This window comes from Castor canadensis, chromosome 11 (genome assembly GCF_047511655.1).
Source record: "Castor canadensis chromosome 11, mCasCan1.hap1v2, whole genome shotgun sequence".
Lineage (NCBI taxonomy): Eukaryota > Metazoa > Chordata > Mammalia > Rodentia > Castoridae > Castor > Castor canadensis.
In genome coordinates this window covers 41,466,331-41,489,872 of record NC_133396.1, presented here as the reverse complement: position 1 = coordinate 41,489,872, position 23,542 = coordinate 41,466,331, and the positions used below count along the sequence as shown (strand labels likewise).

At 36.3% G+C, this 23,542-nt stretch overlaps 1 protein-coding gene across 5 annotated transcripts in view; it reads left to right on the top strand.

Moving 5' to 3' along the window:
• LOC109683325 (mitochondrial Rho GTPase 1) overlaps positions 1 to 20,268 on the top strand; it is a 50,239-nt gene extending 29,971 nt beyond the window's left edge. For 2 of the 5 annotated variants that reach the window (XM_074046375.1, XM_074046374.1), the window contains 4 exons: positions 696 to 815; positions 1,952 to 2,154; positions 4,914 to 5,036; positions 19,380 to 20,268. In XM_074046375.1, coding sequence (XP_073902476.1) covers positions 696 to 815; positions 1,952 to 2,154; positions 4,914 to 5,036; positions 19,380 to 19,497 — 564 coding nt within the window. In that variant the 3' untranslated portion in view covers positions 19,498 to 20,268. The other 3 variants (XM_074046378.1, XM_074046376.1, XM_074046377.1) reach the window with 3 other exon arrangements.
• Positions 20,269 to 23,542: the final 3,274 nt, after the last annotated feature.

Below are 23,542 nucleotides of genomic sequence, written 5' to 3'. Positions count from 1 at the left end.
GGAGGAAAACAAAATGACCTTAGTATAAAGAGTCATTTGCTTTGTGTTATTAATTACTGGGAAGAAAAGGTAGTGTGGTAGAAAAGAAAATATACTTGGTAATCATATGTGAGTTCCAGTTTTGTTCTGATGATTTCTTAGATATATTTTCTTTTGTGGTTGGCTTAATCTTTGTAGCCTACATCCTTATCTTTAGAATATAGACAATGCATGTAAAGGGCTTATCCCACACACGTTAGTCATTCACTAAATGTTACTTTCTTAGTTATTTTTTTCTGTGTGTGGGACTGGGGTTTGAACTCAGGGCTTTGTGCTTACAAAGCAGACACTGTATCACTGAAGCCATGCCTCCCATCCATTTTGCTCTTGGTATTGTAGAGATAGGGATCTCTAGAACTGTTTGTCCCAGGTTAGCCTCAAACCACAATCCTTCCAATCTCAGCCTCAGAAGTTTCTAGGATTATAGGTTATAGATCATTTTTATCTATAAATTAAATCATTTAATCATTTTTATCTATAAATTCAGAAGGTATTTGTTCATCTGTACTTCCTACTTCTAAAAATAGTTTGAAGTTATGCTTAATTAGTATTTTTTATTAGAAAGTCCAGTTGAGCAAGTTATAATACATCATGATTTTATACATCAATATTATGATACTTATGTTTCTCATTATCTTTTTTTTTTTTTTAACAAGTTGCATGATATTTCAGAATCGGAATTTCTAACTGAGGCTGAGATCATTTGTGATGTTGTATGCCTGGTATATGATGTCACGAATCCCAAATCCTTTGAATATTGTGCCAGGATTTTTAAGGTTTGTTACTTTTATGGATTATGACTAAATATAACTTTATATGGAGTTGTAGTGGAATTACAGTGAGATGTTTCCTAACCAGAGAAATGCAACAAAATCATTTGTGGAACTTTTTAAAAACACCTACATTTCTTTTCCTCTCGCTAAAAGTTGTTGTTCATACTACAATGGTAGAGTCTCAGACATGTTTTTTATTTTTTTAATTTTTTTCCACATGTGACTTTGATGTGCATTCCTGGTTAAGAACTTCTGCATTAACGGAAGGTCTTCATGGCTGTTAGGAACACATATGGATTTTATATTGCCACTTATCTCAAGAATAACAGCCAGAGCAAGAGGATAAACCAGAGGCTTGGAAAGTATTTCAGTCACTTTGAGATTATCAACAAAGTCAGTAAGAGGAAAAAAACTGTGTACAAAGGTATTTATTCCAGCATTGTTTTTCATAGCAAAAACTGGAAATAAACCAGTAACAGTAGGATGATGGTTTTCCAAATTAATAAAATAATCTCGTAGAATATTAACCAGTCTTTAAAAACAATAGTTTTTAATTCTGAAGAACAGACAAGATAGAGTATTACATTTTAAAATACTTATGGTCAGCATGACTGAAACTGTGTGAACATATATATAAGTACATGTGCTCAAAGACTAGAGGTAATAGGAAAACCTGAAAATAGCCTTTGTTAGTTTAGAAGTTAGATGGATTTCTTTTTATTTCAATATATTTATTTCTCTTTTTTTTGACATTTTAGCAAGAATTCATTTTAATATAACAGGATAAAGTATAGATAAAGGGGTAGGAAAGGAAAAAGAGAGATAAACACTTTCTGTTTCCCATGAAGAAATGGGAGCAAAGACTCATTGTTTCTTTTTAATTTAAAAATGTTCAAAAAAAATAGAGTGAATCTAAAGAATTGGGATAAGTCCGTTTTATTACCTGCATTAGAAAAGTGCTCCTAGTCACAGTTATATGAGACTGATTAGACCTCTACCAAACTTTGCCTCTTGGTTCATTTTCTCTTTTTGAAACTATTGTTGCTTTCCTATCCAGAGAAAATTTGTAGTTTACATTTAGCTAAATAGCTAAGTTTTGAACTTGTCATCAGATTTTGATTACATTTTTTATTCCGTAGCAACACTTTATGGACAGCAGAATTCCTTGCTTAATTGTAGCCGCAAAGTCAGACCTGCATGAAGTTAAACAAGAATATAGTCTCTCACCTACTGATTTCTGCAGGAAACACAAAATGCCTCCACCTCAAGCCTTCACTTGCAATGCTGCTGATGCACCCAGTAAGGACATCTTTGTTAAATTGACAACAATGGCCATGTACCCGTAAGTACTTGCTCTGTCTTCATTTTCATGTTGCATGCTGCATAATAACATTGCATGCCATATTAGCCATGAGGGGGAATCTTTGTCACTTACAAGTTGTTCAGCAACAGGAGACTTTCTTATGAGAAGGGACAAATTTCAGCAACTGCAAGTTTGGCTTGGGTGTCATAATAAAATAACATAAACACTGCTTCTGACAATATTTGTACACTTTTGTACAAGCTGTATGTCTCTTCACAAATGGTACAGTAAAGCACAGTCTCCACCCAGAATTAAAAAATAGTCTTACTGCAATAACATGGAGCTGTCATGATGTTGCTTTATGCCTGTAAGGCATCTCCCTGTGAACACAAAACTCATTTTTACACTTTTCTGTTAATTAATTGACCTTGGGTATGTGAAGGATTCTAAAATCTTTATGAATTTATGTTGAACTTAGGTTTTATGTTTGAGTTCAGGATACATTGTGTTTTTTAAGTGCTGTTTAAAAAAAAAAGTAGTTGTAATCAGAATTTCCACTATCCAAATGTTTTGCATTGTTATGAGCCACAAATTTCATGTACATTTATCATATATACATATATATACGTGCACATATACAAGCACATAACTTGTTACCTTCATAGCTTACTAACTGTCTTAAATTTGCATGATTCTTAATGAAATTGTCAAGTAATGCTTGTATAATTCTGTTTTGTAACAAAATAGTTTTTCAGGCAGTGCGTTTCTCAGGACCTAATATCTTATTCTATTTATTCTTATGGTAGTCTCTAAATTATTTGTCTTCTTATGAGAAAACTATAGTATAAAATAGAGTAAGAAGGAAACATTGATTGCTATAAATCAAGACTGAGGCTTTGCAGAAAGGTGTTCATTTGGACCGATTTTAAAATCAGAGTTAACTTTACTGGTATTCCATTAACTAATACTTTAAAAATATGCAGCAAAACCTTTGAGTTTCTATTTGTATTGGAAGACAAGTCATTCCTATTAATATAAGATAAGCGAAACCTTATTTATGTTTTACTTCTGCTTTCAAACTCTCATGTATGTTATCTACAGAGAGGATCATTACAGAGGCAGATTCTCCCGAGACATGGGCAACACTGATAGAATAGAGAAATTGAGAAAAATCTGGGTCTTTCTAAAAACTACTTTGTAAGTTACTTTTTCTTTATGACTTCTGTGGGATTTTGTTAACATTTTCTTATAGGATGACCAAATCTCCTTTCTTGCTATAATTAACATTAGTAATTATCTGGAAACGCACTGCTTGGTCAGACTTTCTGCCTAACTATATTGTGGTGTCTTCTTTACTATGTAAATGTACTTTTTAAAAATCTTGTAAGTAACAGCAACTGTTTTTAGATCTGTGTCTCTAAAATATTTTACTGTAATTCTTGTGTGTGTTTATATATGATAAATGTACATACCTGGATACTGTTTATATAGTTAATCCCAAACTACTTCTCATGAAGCATCTCACTGTTGCTAAGCAAACTTTGCATCTCTCCTTTTTGGTGGATGGAGCCTTGTATGTGTTGAAGAGTCAGATTCCGTTTGTAAGATAACAGATGGATTCCAGTATGACAGCTGACAGTGACTTAGTAGCAGTGATACATTATCATCACGAGTCAGGTTTTAGAAACGAATGTCTTGAGCATTAATTCTCAAAATTAATTCTTGTTTTTTTTCATGTTGGGAATTAGGCATTATTGGGATGCTGCTAATCTCTACAACCATGCCACTGTGTACTGTGGTCTCATCAGATCTCACAAACTAAGCCAAGTCAGATTGGGCAGTCCTTTGACTGAAAACCTCTAAAAATGATCAGGTGTTACAGGAAGTGATGGCTTTGATTCACCAAGTGGCACTCTTCTGAGTGACTTCTGCTCCAGTACTTCTTTGTGGGTGGTGTGATGGCTTTGTGTGTCTGAGTGGCTCTGACCACTGAAGAGTCATTGGGAACCCCTTACTTTGGTAGTCAAGGCTTAAGTGAAATGGGTTGTCCCTTGTGCCTGAACTAACTAGTGCAACTCCACTCAACCAGAAAGGAGTCAGAAAATCTTCCTAAATTTCATAACTGATCTCAATTGGATCCATTGTTTGAGTTTCATACTATCATACTTAGCTGCTATGTTTTGGTAGCTGATGAAATTAACCCCATATTTTGTGCTAAGTGGAAATTTATGAAGCACTTTGTTTTCCTTTGGGAGCCAGGGTGCTTGATGAATTAAAGACGACGTTGTTCATATCTTCTCAGGGTTGAATATACTCGTCTTTTGACTCTTTTGTGTATTTGTCACTATTCTCCTTCCTGGTTTTTAGGCATGTGTGTATGCTGAGGGAGAACGAGGAGGAGGGAATGGTTGTTTAAATGATAGCCTTGTCCTTTCAGTTGGTGCTATGGCTTACTCGATTTTTATTTTCATTAACTGAGATGAGGGTGGCATCTATCGCTGTGCATATTTATTCCACTAAAACTCATTTAATAACAATTCCATTCCCCCCTCCAAAAAAGCAAATATGTCAGCTAACATTCCTTAGATTTTCTACAGGGAGGGAGGAGGAAACTATTACTGCTTATTATGTTTTTGGTAACTGTGGAATTCTGCACAACTTTAGCATGCCCCACACTGTCCTTTTCCTTTCTACAAAGAGTGTTGCTTATGCCTAAATTTTTTTTAAGTTGGCACACCCTGACCTGTGCCATATTTGTAAGTAAGAACTCAACCCTGTCCTTCTGTGTGTTTTCGCAGCCATGCCCGGTTACGCTGTATGTGCACCTGCAACAGGTGTACATTTTGCATCTGTCAGAACTTCCTCAACTCAGACTTGCTGCAATCTGTAAAGAACAAAATCTTCACTGCAGTTCTTAACAGGTTCTTAACTTTATTTACTGGGTACCAGGCATTCTGTTAAAATACAAAAGAAAAAAAAGTGGATAACTATTTATTATACCGATACTCACTGCAAAGACAACAAACCAACTGATGCCCCACTAACTTCCACTAAAATTCTCACTGTAATGACAATGTTTAGTTTCAAAGCATCCTTAATAATTATTTAACTAATAGGCTTATTTTGAGGTGTATAAAATAAGATTTGGAAATTTTCTTATTAGGAAAATTAGTTTTCTTTCATACTAGAAGCTAATATGTACAGGGAGATTAAAATCTTTTGGCTGAGTTATAGAAACAGATTAAGACTTATAGTAAGGAAAAGGCAGGTTGATCCCAAATGAAAGATGTTGTGTTATACTATACTCAGATTATACTCACATACTATACCTTCTTGAAACATACTGATATTAACAATATTTTGAATTGCAAAAACCTTTATTCTTGAACCATTTAGAATTACAGTCTACCTTTACTTTAAAAAAAAAAAAAAAGTACCTGGAATGCTTACTTGGAAGAACATGGTTTCTGGAAATGAGGATAATGACTAACTTTTAAGGACTTGAAGGAATATGAAAAAAAAAAATCTTTTGTACTGGTTTTTGAGGTCTTTATAATTGTGTGAAAATGCAAAATATTCCTGTAAGATAGTACACTTTTTAAAAAGGAGACGAAAAGGATGTATTCATTCCCTCAAAGCAATGAACTTGGAAGGTTGTATTCTTATTTGATCATGCTGCCTTTGTGCAAATCGGGTTTATATTTTTTGAGAATTTAAAAGCCTATGTAATATTGATTGTGTCTGATGTCAGATTTGTAGGTGTCTAAGGATGAATTCAGATTTGAGATCATTTAAATATCACTGGGAGCTGACTTGATTAAATGGATGACAAGTTCTAAATGATAGGTTGTGGTTAGAAATGGTTCAGTTATTTGGTTCACTGTTAGATACTTCCTGTATCATATGATCACCTGCAATATAGTAGTTGTGTCTGTGAAATGGTTATGCTGTTTCTGACATGATTCAGACACTGATTTTAAAGGCATTCTAAAAGAGTGTGTTAGTGGTGTTCTGAGCATTTGCAGTTATGGAATAAGAATGTGACCATCTCGGGCTTGCTTTGAAGGGATGACTGGATTTATTTGGTGGTAAAGTTCTGTCTCTGACCTTTGAGTGCATCTTGTAAAGGAGTAACCTAGTCAGACTCCCTCATGATGACTGAGGAAACAATATTCAGGAGCTCTAGTGTTGGGAATATTAGAGTGTGACACATTCTAGAATTCATCTGGCCTAACTTCCTCATAGAATACCTTCCTGCAAACTTTCCTGAGAGATACTGTTTAGTTGCTCATGGCATTCTTCTTTTGAGTGGGTTTTTGCTTTTGCTTTTTTTTTTTTAATAGCTAAAATGTTTTCCTTATAACTTTCTCTCCTTTAGTTTTAGTTTTGCCCTTTAGACAGCATATGTGTATTCTACTCCCTCTTCAACATAGCAGTCCTTCAGACAATTGAAGATGACCATCATGTCTCCCCTAATTTTCTCTTCTCCAGGTAGAACATTCCCATTTCTTTCATCCATTTCTTAAATTAGATGGTTTAGAGTTCCCATCACTCCTAGTGGTCCTCCTATGAAAGCATATTAACTTTCCAGAGTACTTCTTAAAAGGGGCCACCTAGAACAGATAACAGTGCTCCATATATGAACTGAGAACAGTAGATAATCACGTTCTATAGTTAGAACAGCACCTGTATAGTGCCTAGATTAATTTTCTACCAGCTAATCCTACTGCTGGCATATTTTCCTTGGGTTGACTGAAATCAGATTTTTTTTCCATAGGAAGTGCTATTTAGACAGATGACCCTTCCTCTCTAATTGTGTATTTAACATTTTAGTTGACTCTTGAGTATAAATGCAGATACACATCTATCTATTAGATGTCATATTTTTAATCCATTTGTTCTAGATCAGTCATTTCAAACATTTCTGTCATTTGTTTCATTATGTATCTCCCAGTATTGTGTTATTTGCAAATTTGGTAGATATGCCTTATCTTTCAAGTTATTCATAAAAATAATATTGAATACTCAGAGGTTGGAGAGAGAAAAGTAAAGTGAGCAAGCCCTGTGTTACTCCACTAGGAAACTGCCAATGAGAGGTTCAGAATTCTTGGGGAAGTATTTTTTTTTTTTCAGTCAGTCAGTTAAAAATGTATTATTGAAGCCTGGCATGGTGGGACTGACAAGTATTCTCAACACTGAGGAGGCTGAGGCAAGAGGATCATAAGTTCAAGGCCAGCATGGGCTACATAGTGAGTGTGAGGTCTCCCTTAGCTACATAGCAAGACCCCTATCCTATATAAATTGTGTGTGTGTGTGTATCATATGTGTCTTTTAGTCTTATCAGAGATTTCAGGAAGGGTTTTATAAAATCACTGTTTAATTTTTACCACATTTCTCAGAACTACCAATGTCATTTTATCTAAAAAGGAAGTGACATCTATTAGATGTCTTATTCCTGGTGAGCCCACCTTATCCCCCTGTAATTGCTGATTACAAACCACCTATTTTATTATCTATTCTAGAATCTCTTGATTGCCCATGCTAGCAGACTGATTCATTTTCTGCATCGTTGGTAGCAATTTTTTCCTAGGCTGGTTTAATCAGCTTCCAGATGACATAGGTTAGATATGCCTTAAATGGATGCGCTTGCTCTTGATAAACTGCTCTATACAGTGATCCTCAAAGAGAAATGAGTACATTTTGTCATATCTATTTATAAACTGGAAGTGATTTAATAGTAGAGTCAGCACACATCACTGACATCTGGTAATCAAGAATAAAAGCAATGGAAAGATGAGTAGAGAAACCAGTGTACTTCTCACAGAACTCCTTCCTTATCCCTGTTGGTACTTCAGTTATTTATTTGATAAGAGTACAGTGGAATTTGAGGGCTTCTAATTGAAGACTGTTGTATTTATAAGAGGATATGAGTAAGCAAGTTATGTGGATGGAGGCCACAAACTCAGTTCCTAGAGTGTCTAGATGAATGATGTAAATGAATGAGGTGGCCACATGTAAAAACTAAGGAGAGGTGGGGACTGTGACAGGCCCTGTCTAAAAGAGGCAGCCACCATTAGCCAAGCCCTTGTTCTGCAGGCCTGGTATTGCCAGGCTTTCTGATTCTACATAAGACAAGAAGTCAAGATTTGTATGTGAAACTTCCTAATATTTGATCAATGCCAATTTGAAAACTTTAAAAGTAATCAGAACAAAACATGTTTACAAGCCACCAGTTTGCAACCTGAGTCTTGAGATGGAGTCATGAAAATGAAGGCAAAAAAAAGACACCCAAGGAATGAAAATGTCTCTGTTGCACTCCACCCCACAGTTTACTCCTCTCCCAAGAAAAGGCATTTGGAGGATGGGTGAGAATGGAACCTCCTTTCCCTAACCTCTCAGCTTTGGCAGCCTTTAGTGGTTGGTCAATTGGTCTGGTATGCTAGACATATCTTAGTGTTGTATATCAGAAAAGGAGATTAATTAGTTATTAAAAGTCGTTTGAGGAATTTTTCACCAAAGTTCATTCAGTAAGAGAGTTTGCGCTTGGCAAACTTAAGGTGTTTTATCCCCCCCTTTTACCAGGAAAAAACTAAATCTTGTTTATTTGTTTGTTGGTTTGTTTTAGCTTATTTACTGATGCTTTTTGGTTTTCGGTGATGGTTGTAACTAGGTTTTGAATTCAGGGCCTCACACTTGCTAGGTAGCGCTCTACCACTTGTCCACTCTACCAGCCCAGCACTACATATTTTAAGTAGAAAGTACTAATAAAAATGTTTTTCTTTCCAACTTAATTAAATGTATATTGACTTCAACATGGAAGAGTTACATCTTAATGTAATTTTGTTCTTTGGTAATTATAGTCCCAATCTAAAAATGTGAGTAGGTTTATGTTTTTCTTTAGAATAATTTGTGAATAACGAGAATTATTTGAATTTAAATACATTTAGAGAGATGATTAACATGTGGTCAGATGATTTTAGTCTTTGGGAATGCTTTCATTTCCAATGGTGTAACTCATGCTACTGGGGACAAATGCTTTTTGAATCTATTTTAATTTTTAAAAACTGTTTAAATATGAAAGTGATAAACTGGTTGTATAGTAATGAGCTTGACTGTTGGTTTGAACTACCCAGGACTTTTTTATTGTGTTTTTTATTCTGACTCGAGGACACGCCTACTTTGCATGAGAATGTTACTATATTATGCGTGCTATGAATTTAATTTGTCCTTTCCTTTAGATGTTCATTTCCATTTGTCTGTTTGTGCTACTTAGTCTTTTTTTAAATCCTCTCAGTTTCTTTCACAGCTAGGTTTCTTTCATAATCTTCCCATTTCTCCTAACCTATAATTTAATCAAAATTGTTTTAGTTAACAATTTATTACTTTGATGTGAGTTCTTTTGGTACATTTTGGCTTTAGGATTTTTAAATTTTGTTTTATTATTTGCATTTGCCATATAAGTTACTTGTGTCATTTCAGTGGCAGCATTTTACTTTGGCAACTAAGTACATAGTTCACAATGCGTCTTTACAGAGACCTGAAGATTCAGGTCCCGTTGTATCTTTTACACTATTTTTAATGCAGTTTTACTGCTATATGAGACACTAATTTCAAGCCACTCATTAATGGCTTGCTTCATTTGCCCATATTGCTTTAATAATCACCCAGTTTCCTCCTTTGTGTAGTTTTAATTCACGTTACTTCATATAGGAGCCATTTTAAAAGAAAAGTGTCGTATCTAGATGAAGTGCTTTTTCATAGGATTGCCTTATGCAGAGCATGGGGTCTTAGAATCTTCATGTAAGTTGCTGGGAACCTAAGAGTTCTTAGAACACTATGTTATAATAAAATAACATATCCACAGAAGCCCTGTTTTAGTTTCTTCTGAAACTTTTACCTCCCCTTGTATGAAGGTCCTTGTAAGACTTCTTCAAACTTGTATACATAGTCCCACTTAAAACTGTACGAGAATTTTATCATGGGTTCTCAGAAATAACCTGCTGCTGTTTACAATTTAAAATTGATGCCATTTGGTTAGTATGTTACAGGACATGACAAGGCGGAGATTGCCTGAGTTGATCTTCCTAGTTAACATGTAGATAGTGGAGCATTTCCTATGCATGATCATCTGTACACAGGATTCTTCTCCTGCTTGATGAAGCATTATGTGTCCTTTTCCAAAGTATGTTGCTATTTAGGCATGCTCAGTTAACAGCTTGCTTGTGATTTGTGTTAACAGTTCATCTTTACTGGGCACTATTTACTGATTTCTTAATCTATTTTGAGAGATTTCTTATTAAAATATCCCATGCCTTCTAGTTCAATTAGGAGAATTGTCATTAAAATGTATTGGCAAGGGTGGGGATTAGTTCAGTTGTAGAGTGCTTACCTTACATGCATGAGATCCTGGGTTTGATCTCTAGCAACACACACACACACACACACACACACACACACACACACACAAAAGTCACAGGAAGCACATTACTATTAGACATAAACAGAAAATGCCAGGTAGAAACATTTGGAAGAAAGCCAAGTGCTGGTTTGTAATCCTAGCTATTCAGTATGCTGAGATCGGGAGGATTGAGGTTTGAGACCAGCCTGGGCAAAGACTCCATCTCAACCAACTGTCATCCCAGCTAGTTTGGAGGTATGATAAGGAGGATCACAGTTCTTGGCCACCCCGGGCAATAAAGTTCATAAAACCCCATTTCTGTAGAGAAATCTGGATGTGGTGACGTGTGCTTGTCATCCCAACTACTGTGGGAAGTATAACTAGGAGGGAAGAAGTCCAGGCCAGCGTGGGCAAAAAAGCAAGATCCTATCTTAAAAATAACCGGAGCAAAGTAGTCTGGAGGCAAGTAGTAGAGTGTGAGCTTGAAGTTGCAAATTCAAACCCCACTACCACCCAAAAAATGAAAAGAATTAAAAGAAACATTTGCAGGAATAATACCAGAGGTCCAGAAATAAAAAGTAACATTTTTAGAAACAGAAAACTTGATACAGTTTTCAACTTGATATATTATTACAAACAAGAAAAAGCTATGTAAGACAACTGAATACAACTAAGTATACAAGCACTACTGTTATACAGGCTGTTTCAAAGTATTATTTTAAAAGTTCATACTGGAAGCCGTGTGCCTGATGGCTTGCATCTGTAATCCTAGCTACTCGGAAGGCTGAGATTGGGAGGATTTCGGTTCAAGACCAGCCCAGGCAAACAGTTCTCATGATCCCCATCCCCAAAATAATCAGAGAAATACACGAACTGGAGGTGTGACTCAGTTGGTAGAATACCTGCTTTGCAAGTATGAAGCCCAGAGTTTAAACTTCAGTCCCACCAAAAAAAAAAAAAAAAAAAAATTTAGACCTGAGATACATGGAAAATTACCAAATGAGAGAACCACTCATATTAGTGGATGTGGAAAGGATACATGGCAAGATGAAAGGCATGAAAATAAAAAATTCAAATTCATTGGTGAGAAGATAGTTGGAACGCTGATAAGAGTAACTCTGGGTGGAGCTACTCTGAGTTAAGTGTCTTGGCTTTGCTGCTTTTGAGTATATTCTATTTTCCTCTTATCCTAGTCTAAGGTAAGGTTAGTTGATACCTGAACCTTTGTAAATTCTTACTCTTCCCCAAATACTAAGTTTTTGCAGTCTTTATTTAGCTCTTTACAATATAATTTTCATACTCTAGATATAAAATCCTGTAACTGAGTATATAAAACAATTTCATCTGGAGTTTTAGAAATACTCCATTTGGAAATAGCTAGAATGGATTGAATTTCTTTGGACCCTTTAGGATATTTGATATTTTATGTTTTAAAATATTATAAACAATAGCATTCCTTTATAATTGTTTAAATACATTTGGCCACTAAGGCTCTTAGTTCATGTTTTTATATTCACTATAAGTTGCTGAGTTAATCAAAAGCATTTTATGTGCCTTTGTTTTTACCCCTGCAGTACTGGGGATTGAACCCGGGGCCATATATATGCTAGACAAGTGCTGTACCACTCAACTACATCCCCAGCTTTTTAAAATTTTTCTTTTAAGATGAGGTCTCACTAAGTTGAGCTCAATCCTCCTGCCTCAGCCTCCCAAGTATGTGGAATTATAGACATGCTCCACCATACCTGACTTATATGCCTTCTTTAAGGTGTTCAACACAAAGGCACACAGGAATTTTGGTCACCTTGTATGTAACATGTGTGACTTTGCAAACAATTCCTTTAAGTTTTTTTGTTTTTTTGGGACAGGGTCTTGTTTTACAACCCAAGCTGGTCTGTAACTCTCTGTGTAAACCAAGCTGCCCTGAACTCTTTCCTCCTGGCTCAGTCTCCCAAGTGCTGGGATTATAGATTATGTGCCACCACACCCAGTTTTTCATTTAACTCTTTTCTTTAGGGTACTTTTACTTGTTACTTACTTTAAAATTTTTATAAGCATAAATTAATTGTATAAAGAGGCTTTATTGTGATATTTATAACATGCATATAATGTACTTTGATCAAATTCACTCCGCCTGTTAACTACCCTCCCCACTCCTTTTTGACAGGTTTTTTGTTTTGTTTTCGTTTTGGTTTTGTGTGTGGGTGTGGGGGGGGGCACTGGGGCTTGAACTCAGGATCTACACCTTGAGCCACTCCACTAGCCTTTTTTTGTGAAGGGTTTTATTCAAGATAGGGTCTCCCGGAACTCTTTGCCCAGGCTGGTTTTGAACCACAATCCTCCTAATCTATGCCTCCTGAATAGCTAGAATAATAGGCATGAGCCACCAGCACCAAGCTTTAACAGTTTTTAATGGGTTTCATGGTGCTCTTTTCTTTTCTTCTTTTTTTTTTTTCTTGTAAACACTGGGGTTTGAACTCAGGGCCTCTTGCTAGGCAGGCACTCTACCTCTTGAGCCATGCTTCTGGCCCTGTCATTGTGCTGTTCTCATACATTTATATAATAATATATAATGTACTTCTATAATATTCAGCCCCACACCTTTCACCCTCTCCTTTCCCCCTCTTCCCACCCACTGATTCTCCCCTCCAAACACTCCCCCTTTTACAATCGTCATACTACCTTTTTTAGGTCTAGATTTCACTTAACTCTTTATTGCTTGGATTTTGAGTCATTTGCTCCTCTGCATTAAGAGGCACTCTTAGTGATAATTAAGTCCAGACACATTGGTTGGCCTCACACTTATGCTGAAGAGAGCTTGACAGCAGATATACATGAGGGCCCTATGCACTTCTAAGCTCGAAACCAGCGTCCCAGACATACTGATTTTTTACGCAAGAGATAAAAAGCTTTGATAAGCTGCAAATGATTAATTAGGGTTATATTCCAGCATCTCATCATTATTTCTTTTCTTCTAAAAAGATATACTGCTGATCTAAATGATTTTATCCCATGTAGAGTATTTGACAATTCTGATATATTGCTAGACAAAAAAAGGACCTTACTACATGTACCCATACACACATTGTTGACCTCTAATATTCATTTCTGGTAGTCTGTCTGAAGGAAAATATTCTAAATGGGGAGAAAAATCTTATGTAGAAAGTTATTCATTATTTTATTTACAATCACCAATAAATGGAGATGGCCAGCAATAGGAGAATGGAATACAATGGAGCCATTTTAAATGAAGTGTCCATAATCTATGGAGAGTCTCTTATAATAAGTTTCAACATATATATAAATTACACATATTGTGTTTGAAGCTATGTAAAAAATACTAGAAAAAGTATAAGGAAACACTCAAAATTTTCATTTGCCTCAGATGAATGGGACTCATGATTTTTTTTCTACTTTCCTTTATTTGCTATATATTTCCTAATGAGTGTCGATTAGTCCAAAAGAAAATAAACTTTAAAAAGAAAGGAAAGCTATGCAATATGGTGTTGTAACTTATTCTAAGATGGTATTTTAAGTGAGTCATTTGAAAGGATTATGTTCTTGAATGTAAAGAATTATTTGTGTCTTAGAGATGAAGTAGTATTCAGTTTTATAAAACTGTTATTCTGTCTCTGTTGGAGACCTGAAATCACAAACATAAGTCAGTTTTTGATACTTATGAAATGCATTTAAAAATCACACATTTTCTGTTTTGTTTTTTTATGTTATAATTTTATTTATTTTTTTATTTTATTATTCATATGTACATACAAGGCTTGGGTCATTTCTCCCCCCTGCCCCCACCCCCTCCCTTACCACCCAGTCCACCCCCTCCCTCTCCCCCCCCAATACCCAGCAGAAACTATTTTGCCCTTATTTCTAATTTTGTTGTAGAGAGAGTATAAGCAATAGTAGGAAGGAACAAGGGTTTTTGCTGGTTGAGATAAGGATAGCTATACAGGGCATTGACTCACATTGATTTCCTGTGCGTGGGTGTTACCTTCTAGGTTAATTCTTCTTGAACTAACCTTTTCTCTAGTACCTGTTCCCCTTTTCCTATTGGCCTCAGTTGCTTTTAAGGTATCTGCTTTAGTTTCTCTGCATTAAGGGCAACAAATGCTAGCTAATTTTTTGGTGTGTTACCTATCTTCACCCCTCCCTTGTGTGCTCTCGCTTTTATCATGTGCTCAAAGTCCAATCCCCTTGTTGTGTTTGCCCTTGATCTAGTGTCCACATATGAGGGAGAACATACGATTTTTGGTCTTTTTGGCCAGGCTAACCTCACTCAGAATGATGTTCTCCAGTTCCATCCATTTACCAGTGAATGGCTGCATAAAATTCCATTGTGTATAGATACCACATTTTCTTAATCCATTCGTCAGTGCTGGGGCATCTTGGCTGTTTCCATAACTTGGCTATTGTGAATAGTGCCGCAATAAACATGGGTGTGCAGGTGCCTCTGGAGTAACCTGTGTCACAGTCTTTTGGGTATATCCCCAAGAGTGGTATTGCTGGATCAAATGGTAGATCAATGTCTAGCTTTTTAAGTAGCCTCCACATCTTTTTCCAGAGTGGTTGTACTAGTCTACATTCCCACCAACAGTGTAAGAGGGTTCCGTTTTCCCCGCATCCTCGCCAACACCTGTTGTTGGTGGTGTTGCTAATGATGGCTATTCTAACAGGGGTGAGGTGGAATCTTAGTGTGGTTTTAATTGGCATTTCCTTTATTGCTAGAGATGGTGAGCATTTTTTCATGTGTTTTTTGGCCATTTGAATTTCTTCTTTTGAGAACGTTCTGTTTAGTTCACTTGCCCATTTCTTTATTGGCTCATTAGTTTTGGGAGAATTTAGTTTTTTAAGTTCCCTATATATTCTGGTTATCAGTCCTTTGTCAGATGTATAGCTGTCAAATATTTTCTCCCACTCTGTGGGTGTTCTCTTCAATTTAGAGACCATTTCTTTTGATGAACAGAAGCTTTTTAGCTTTATGAGGTCCCATTTATCTATGCTATCTCTTAGTTGCTGTGCTGCTGGGGTTTCATTGAGAAAGTTCTTAGCTATACCTACTAACTCCAGAGTATTTCCTACTCTTTCCTGTATCAACTTTAGAGTTTGTGGTCTGATATTAAGATCCTTGATCCATTTTGAGTTAATATTGGTGTAGGGTGATATACATGGATCTAGTTTCAGTTTTTTGCAGACTGCTAACCACTTTTCCCAGCAGTTTTTGTTGAAGAAGCTGCTATTTCTCCATCGTATATTTTTAGCTCCTTTGTCAAAGACAAGTTGGTTATAGTTGTTTGGCTTCATATCTGGGTCCTCTATTCTGTTCCACTGGTCTTCATGTCTGTTTTTGTGCCAGTACCATGCTGTTTTTATTGTTATTGCTTTGTAATATAGTTTGAAGTCAGGTATTGTGATACCTCCTGCATTGTTCTTTTGACTGAGTATTGCCTTGGCTATTCGTGGCCTCTTGAAAATCACACTATTTTCTATTTGGGTAGTGTCAGTTAGCTAAGCAATGACAAGGGTGCCATCCATGCTCTCTCTTTTATAAATAGAACCCCATAGTGGAACTTTTACATGCTCATGATAAAGACATAAAACAGTTCTCTAAGTATCTTTGCATGTCTAAAAGTATCTTAAACCACTTCCATAACTTCCTTGGAATATATTTTATGAGTTAATAGTTGCCTTAAGTTTTACCCTACTATATCTCGAGCATGTATCTATACTGTATAGTGTTTCTCACACACACACACACATGACTCTATTTTGTCCTTTGAAGTCTGTACTATAGTTTGGGAGAAATAATAATTGCCATCTTGAAATGCAGAAGAAAACTAAGCAATAAAGTCCATCAGAACATATTATTTCACAAATGGTAATACTTAAAACATAACAAAGGGAAAGCCAGCCATGGTGGCACACATCTATAATCGCAGTACTCACTAGACTGAGGCAGAAGAATTGAGAGTTTGAGGCCAACCTGGGCTACATTGCAAGACTCTGTCTCAAAAAAGCAAACAAAAAAATAAACCGGGTGCTGGTGGTTCATGCCTGCAATCCTAGCTACTCAGGTGGTAGAGATCAGGAGGATCATGGTTTGAAGCCAACCCAGACAAACAATTTGTGAGACTCTATCTTGAGAAAAAAAAAAGACAAAAAAGGGGCTCAAGGTGTAGGCCCTGAGTTCGATCCCCAGTGCTGGGGGTGGGGGAACCCATAACGGGGAGCTATGTGAAACATCTATCTGTATTTCAAGAATTTTTGTATGATGTCATTTGGACTGATCTTAACAGCTAGTCCCTTTCTCCCTATCAGTTAAAGAGTAAATGTGAAAATTACAGATAAAAACAAAAGGCTCCATCAGTGAAGGTAATTATTGGAAGACCAAAGCTGAAGCAAAAGCTGTAATGTACTTTCAACCCCTGCAGTCTTTAAATTCTGACAGGCTTGGGCACATTCACAGTGGTATGGATGTAGATGCATTTCAAATTCTGTACATCTCTCTTGAAGATGTAAAGTTTGTTACTCTTATCATAGCTCCTGGGTGATGGATCCCTGAGTTTGGGTTTTGGAGTCAATTTTGCACAAATGTGTAGTTCTAAGGTTTTTGTTTTTGTTGTTTTGGCAGTACTAGGGTTTGAACTCGGGGCCTCGTGCTTATCAGGCACACGCTTTACTGTTTGAGCCACTTCACCAGCCTAGTTGTAAGTGTGGGTTTTTTTGTATGTGTGTGTGGCACTGGGATTTGAACTCAGGGCTTTGTGCTTGCTAGGCAGTGCTGTACCATTTGAGCCACTTTCCCAGCCATGTAGTTTTAATAGTTTGAAATTATAAGCATCTGTGAACTTAGTAATTGTTAACCTCATTTCAAGTGAATACCGTGGTTATCACATGTTCTCAAGTACTATTTATGGTATTAGCTTCAAGGATTCCTCCTGGTGTTTCAGATATACCAAGACCAGCCTCAGAGGGATGTATAAGGAATGAATATAGCAACTTTAGGTTTCCTTGACTGGTATATAAATGTTTAAAAGACTACATATAGCTGATATGTTTAAGTTTGGCAATTTGCTATAGAATACATTTATTTAAAATGCAGAAAGCATGAGATGTATTACATGGAGTGGCAACTCAATATATAAATATATATGTGTGTGTGTATGATGTTTAATTGAGAGATATTTAAGGCCTCTTTTTCGTGAGCTCTGCTGTAAACTGCAAACTGTGTGCATGTGTATGAAAGGTTAAGAGCCCGGGTAGCTGAGTGGGGTGCCATGCTGTTGGCAGACGACGAAAGCAGTATTGCTCACCAGGTGCACGCTGTCAGCTCTGTAGAAGATTCCATCTTCATGGAGTCATCTCATGGTCCACTTTTTCTTGAAGTCAGGTAACATTTCCTGTGACCAATGAGTGGTCTTGTTGGAGTTTTTCCAACTAGAAAAACTGAAGCCTAAATATTTTCTTCCCTAACTTAAAAACAAAACAAGAAACATTGCCTGTTGGAAGAACTAACTTGGAAGGTAGAATGAACCTGTGTTTGCTTTGTAAAAATAAAAAATACTATGTGAGAAGTGATTTTTTGATAGAAACTGGTAAGGATAAGAAACTGGAGTGCTGTGTGTTATTTGGTTGTGGAGCATTGACTTGCATTGTTGCTTGTTTCTAGGGATGTACAGACTGCATTTTGTGATAACTAATCCAGTCTTTCTGTGACTGTCACTGAGGCAAAGTAGTTTTGAACTCTTGGCTCTTAACTTTTTTCCTTACGGCAGTGTCTTGGTCTCACTTTTGCTTCAAGCCTATTTAACTTAGTGTAAAATAATCTAAACTAGACATTCTCACTAAGCTCTAAATTCTGGAAGGTTTTTTAACATCACCTCAATTGTGTCCACTTAATTAAGACTTCATTGACACTTGAATAAAATGTTCCAACCTTTGCTTTAAAACTTTATCTTCTTTATGGTAAGCTGTCATACTTGAGACTTTAAAGGGGGTTTAGCTGTGTGATTAACTGAGCATGCTCACAAACTCAGTTTGGAGTACAGGCTGCCCTGTTTTTGTCATGTATAATATGTCTCTTTTATGCCATTACCTTTCAACCCATCATGTTACATTATGTCCTTTATTTGGTACCATTATCACTGCCTGTCTGACTAACATCAGGGTTTTAATTTGGGGTTTTTTTTTTTTTCTTTAATTGGCAGTAACAAAGCAAACTGATAAATCCTCCCCTTTCCCTTTAGGATTTTTTTTATTTTTGGTAGTACTTGGGGGTTGAACTCAGGGCCTAGTGCTTGTGCCATGCTGCTAGTGCCCCCTTTGGGATATTTTTGGGGTAAAATTCTGTGGGGCTTAATTTTTCCATAGTTGATTTTAATCATTGCTCTTTAAAAAGTATTATCACTTGTCGCTTAACTGCTTACCTACTTTTTATTTCTGGGAACAGAAGATTGCACTTTATTTATATTCCATTAATATGACCTTCAAAATTGTGAGAACCCAGGCTTAATTTTCATTTTGTTGACTGTGGTAGTATTAAAAAGTGGCAGATTGATTTATCTAACTTCATTTCTCACGTGAAGAAAATGTATAACATTTTAGATTTCGACTCCCAAGCAGTAGTTAAGTGCAAAGACATTTGTCTTTTCTAATGTCTGTATCATGTCACTTTCTTAAGATAATTCTTATCTAAGCAACATGTACATGGCTATATTGATAAAGGCTTTTGGTAAGCATTACTGTATGCAATGAGCTTGACAAGTATGCTAATACTTCTCCAAAGTGTGCTGTTACCTGACTGGTGTAAGATTTTCCTACTAATCGTGTTTCAAATATTAATTATATTTTCTGACTACAGGCATGTGACACAAGCTGACCTCAAGAGCTCTACGTTTTGGCTTCGAGCAAGTTTTGGTGCTACCGTTTTTGCAGTTTTGGGCTTTGCTATGTACAGAGCGTTGTTAAAACAGCGATGATTTAAAAAAAAAAAAAGTACTGGCCTACCAAAAACAAATACTTTTATGTACATTATGAATGCTTTAAATTCTGCTAGAAATACTGAGATATTTATACATGCAGAATTACTTTATTAATATTTGTAATTCATGCATAAGAGTATTTTAATGATAGTAATAAGTGCAGTATTGGTTTGCATCTGGAAAGAAAACAGCTTAATAGCCAAACTAAAATGGCTAAATTTCAGAGGCCAAAAGGGAACATCTGTAAATAATGTACATATTCAGGCAAGATATGGTCTCCCAAACTGAGAGCTAGAAATGATATTTCTAGACATTTCTACATGGTATTATTAGTGTTCACTTGGCTCACTCTAGGTTTAAGTAAGCCCAGAGATTATATTTACTCATGGATCACTTATTTATTTCACATTTATTCAGAATGATCCTTTGGGTTCTATAAGTCCATAAGGCACACTTTGCAATTTTCTCTGTTTTTAAGAACTTATGTGCGTCAGCATCAGCTTACCAGCACCACTTTGTTTCAGTCACTTACGGTAGGCCAACACGGAAACCATTGTGCGGTCTAGAAAACTGTGTAGCTGAGTGTGCCACTCTTCTTTAAGGAGGGAATAAGGTAAGGGCAACTAGCAGAGGTATTATCTACACAATTATGTTGCTTCCTTTGTCAGTATGTGGAATTTTATAGCCCCTTCAATCAAATAAGAAAAACAATTTGTATATTATCAATGTTTTTAGTTTAAATAAACAAGTCACCTTACTACTGCTGAATTTCCTCCCGAGTGTCAATCATTGTCTAATGGCTGTGTCTATTGTAGTATATGAAGTACTGGATGTGTCATGAAGTATTCTATATCTGGCTAGGATAACCTAGAGGCAGCACTTTTTCAAAAGGTAAAATAAATCTAATTAATATAAACTCTCATGATAAACCTATTTTTTCCATCATTGACCTTTTCAAGTATTTAAATAAATAACTGCTGTGTATTGTGATCTTGAGTTATTTTGTCTTACAAAGTAAATATTTCTGCCCATATAGGAGTCAAGTCCTCTGGTTTCTGTCTCTCTTAGTTTGGAAATTATTTTTTAATGCATTTATTCATATGTGCATACATTGTTTGGGCCTTTTCTCCCCCCTGTCCCCTGCCCCTTCCTTCTCCCGCCTACTTCCCCTCGCTTCCAGGCAGAACCTGTTCTACCCTCTTCTCCAATTTTGTTGAAATATACACATAAACAATAATAAGAAAGACATAGCATTTTTGCCAGTTGAGATAAGGATAGCTATACAGAGAGATTCCTAGCGTTGCTTCCATGCACAAGTGTATTACAACCCAAATTGATTCATCTCTATCTGACCTCTTTGGAAATTATTTTTATACAGAAAGATAATACTCATTAGGAAAGAAGTCAAGTATGACTTATGTGTGTAAGAGGAAATCTGTTCTTGGAACAGACCAATTGTTTTCCCGCCATGCACCTAACTAATACACACATATACCTAATTAATGTGGTTACTGCTTTGGATTCATGTTTATTTTCTCCTTTTAAATGATTTTTCCCCCATAAAGTTCTGAGGGTCATTTTCTCACAAGATCACACTTTTTTTTTTTTTGCAGTACTGGGGTTTGAACTCAGGGCCTATAACTTGAGCCACTCCACCAGCCCTTTTTTTGTAATGGGTTTTTTCAACATAAGGTCTCAAGAACTGTTTGCTCGGGCTGTCTTCAAACTGTGATCCTCCTGGATGTCTGCCTGCTAAGTAGCTAGGATTACAGCCACCGGTTCCCAGCAAGAGCACACTTCTTAACCAACTAGTAACAACATAATTTATTAACTAGAGCTCTTATTTACTTGCATACTTCCTGTCTCTCCATCCCCTCTTTCCATTTTCATTCTAAATTTGAAGAAAATGAAAATCAAAAATCTGGTGACACCTCATTTTTATTATTTTCTGAGAATTTCCCATGTACCAAATAAATTTGTGTCAGTTACACAGCTTTCAATGACAGTTATTTCTTTCTTTTCAAGTATTTTTTTGATTTTGACTAAATTCATTTTAAATGAATATGTCTTTATAGATTGTTGTGCTTGTGAGAAACAGAGAAAACAGACATAGTTTGCCAAGAAGTAAAATTTTCAGTTTTGACTGATTTTGTTTTAAATGAATATGCGTTTATAGATTTTTGTGTTTGTGAGAATCAGAGAAAACAGACATAGTTTGCCGAGAAGTAAAAAGTGGTGAACTTATATATTTAGGTTTTGTCTCTCAGTCTTCTCATTTGAAGCTAAGTGTCTTTGATTCACAAGAAGGCAGAGCGACAACTGCCTCATCTAGCACTGTTCCTGGCATGTCCTTCTTGTATCGCCTTGTTGTCCTCCCTTGTCTCCTGTCCATCAGCCCAGAAGGGGTTGGTGAGCAGAGGACATGCTCACTGCTTTTCCTCTTGGACTTATAGGCACCCGTGGGCATTTTCCTTTATTTCATATCCACTTTAGGGACTAGTTAATGTGGAAGAATACAGTAATAGGTCAATTTGCTCAGAACATACAAGCTGTAAGAGTGCTGAGGAAAGTAGGAACTTGAGATTCCAAAGGAAATTTTTCTATCAGTTGCGTTGTCTTGTAAATGGGCAGTTCTGAGGCTCTTTGCTATGATGCTGTAATGAGCAATGAGGTGATTTTGTGAAGAAACCTCACTTTGAAGTCTTATATCATTATGTAGGCATAATGTAGTAACTTAGCCTAACTAAGTACATCGGAAGTCTGTTGCTTTTTGCCATCCATGTCGTTCTCTTTCACATTTGACCAAAAACTTGAGCAATCTCCATATTTTTGTTGTTGATAAATGCCAGAATAGGAACGGACTGTGATGTTAGGCATTTGGGGAGGACATAGCCATAATGAAATGGCCTGTAAAGGAAGTACGAGGACCGTGGTTATCTGTTTGTGCATATCTACACATCACCTGATAGGGGAAGGCACCGAGAAGAAATACATTGATGAGTCAGTCATAAATGAAATGAGAACCCTCCTAACCTATGGGTAGGGAGCTGTGGATTGAATAGCAGGGAGAAAACAGAGGTAAGTGCAACAAACTCTGCAGTAGACCATAAATCTTTCTTAAACAGTCCCTGAGAGTGCAACTGGGATTAGCTTTGATGCCCCTTTTGTCTGATTTGTACTAGTATATACAATATAAAAGTATCTTTAAACACAGCTGTCCCTCTATATTCGTAGAAGATTGTTCCTAAGACCCTGCCCAAATGCTCAAATTCCTTATATAAAATACCCTAGTATTTGCATATAACCCATGCATATTCTCCTATATACGTCAGCTGATCTCTAGATTACTTGTAGCACAATGGAAATAGTTGTTATAATGTGTCATTTAGGGAATCATAAGAAAAAAAATCTGCACATGTTCAGTACAGATGCAAACTTTCATAGGCCTAACTAGTACACAGATGAGTTGTGAGGCAAACCACGCTCAAATGAGTGCTGGAGAGAGAGTGCAGATCTGTGAAGTGTGGAAGGCTTTATCAGAGTATGCCCATACATCACTTCATCCTTGTGGATTCTGCATAGTACTTGATGTGCAGCATATTCAAGTTTTACTCTTTAGAACTTACATGAAACACAATTTGCAGAATCAGTTGAATTTGCAGATACAGAACTCACAGATACAGAGAGCTGATTGTTAGGTCTTAAAAATAAATGTGCAAGGGTTAAGGATGTAGCTTAGTGACTGAGTGCATGTTTAGCATGTAGGAGGCCCTAGGCTCAATTCCGAACACCAAAAATGAATAAGTGACCTAATTCTCATTAACATGCTTACTTATTTGGCATACTACTTTAATTTTTTTACAGTCTGTTTTTAGGAAGCTTATTTGGAACTATATAAATTTTGAAATAACCTCTCACATCCAGATGCTAAACACAGTATGAGAATGTTCTACACAGAAAGCCTGATCTTTAAAATGCCTTGATCCCCGGATTCATAGTCCAAAAACCCACTTTTTTTTTTTTTTTTGAGTCTCACTGTGTA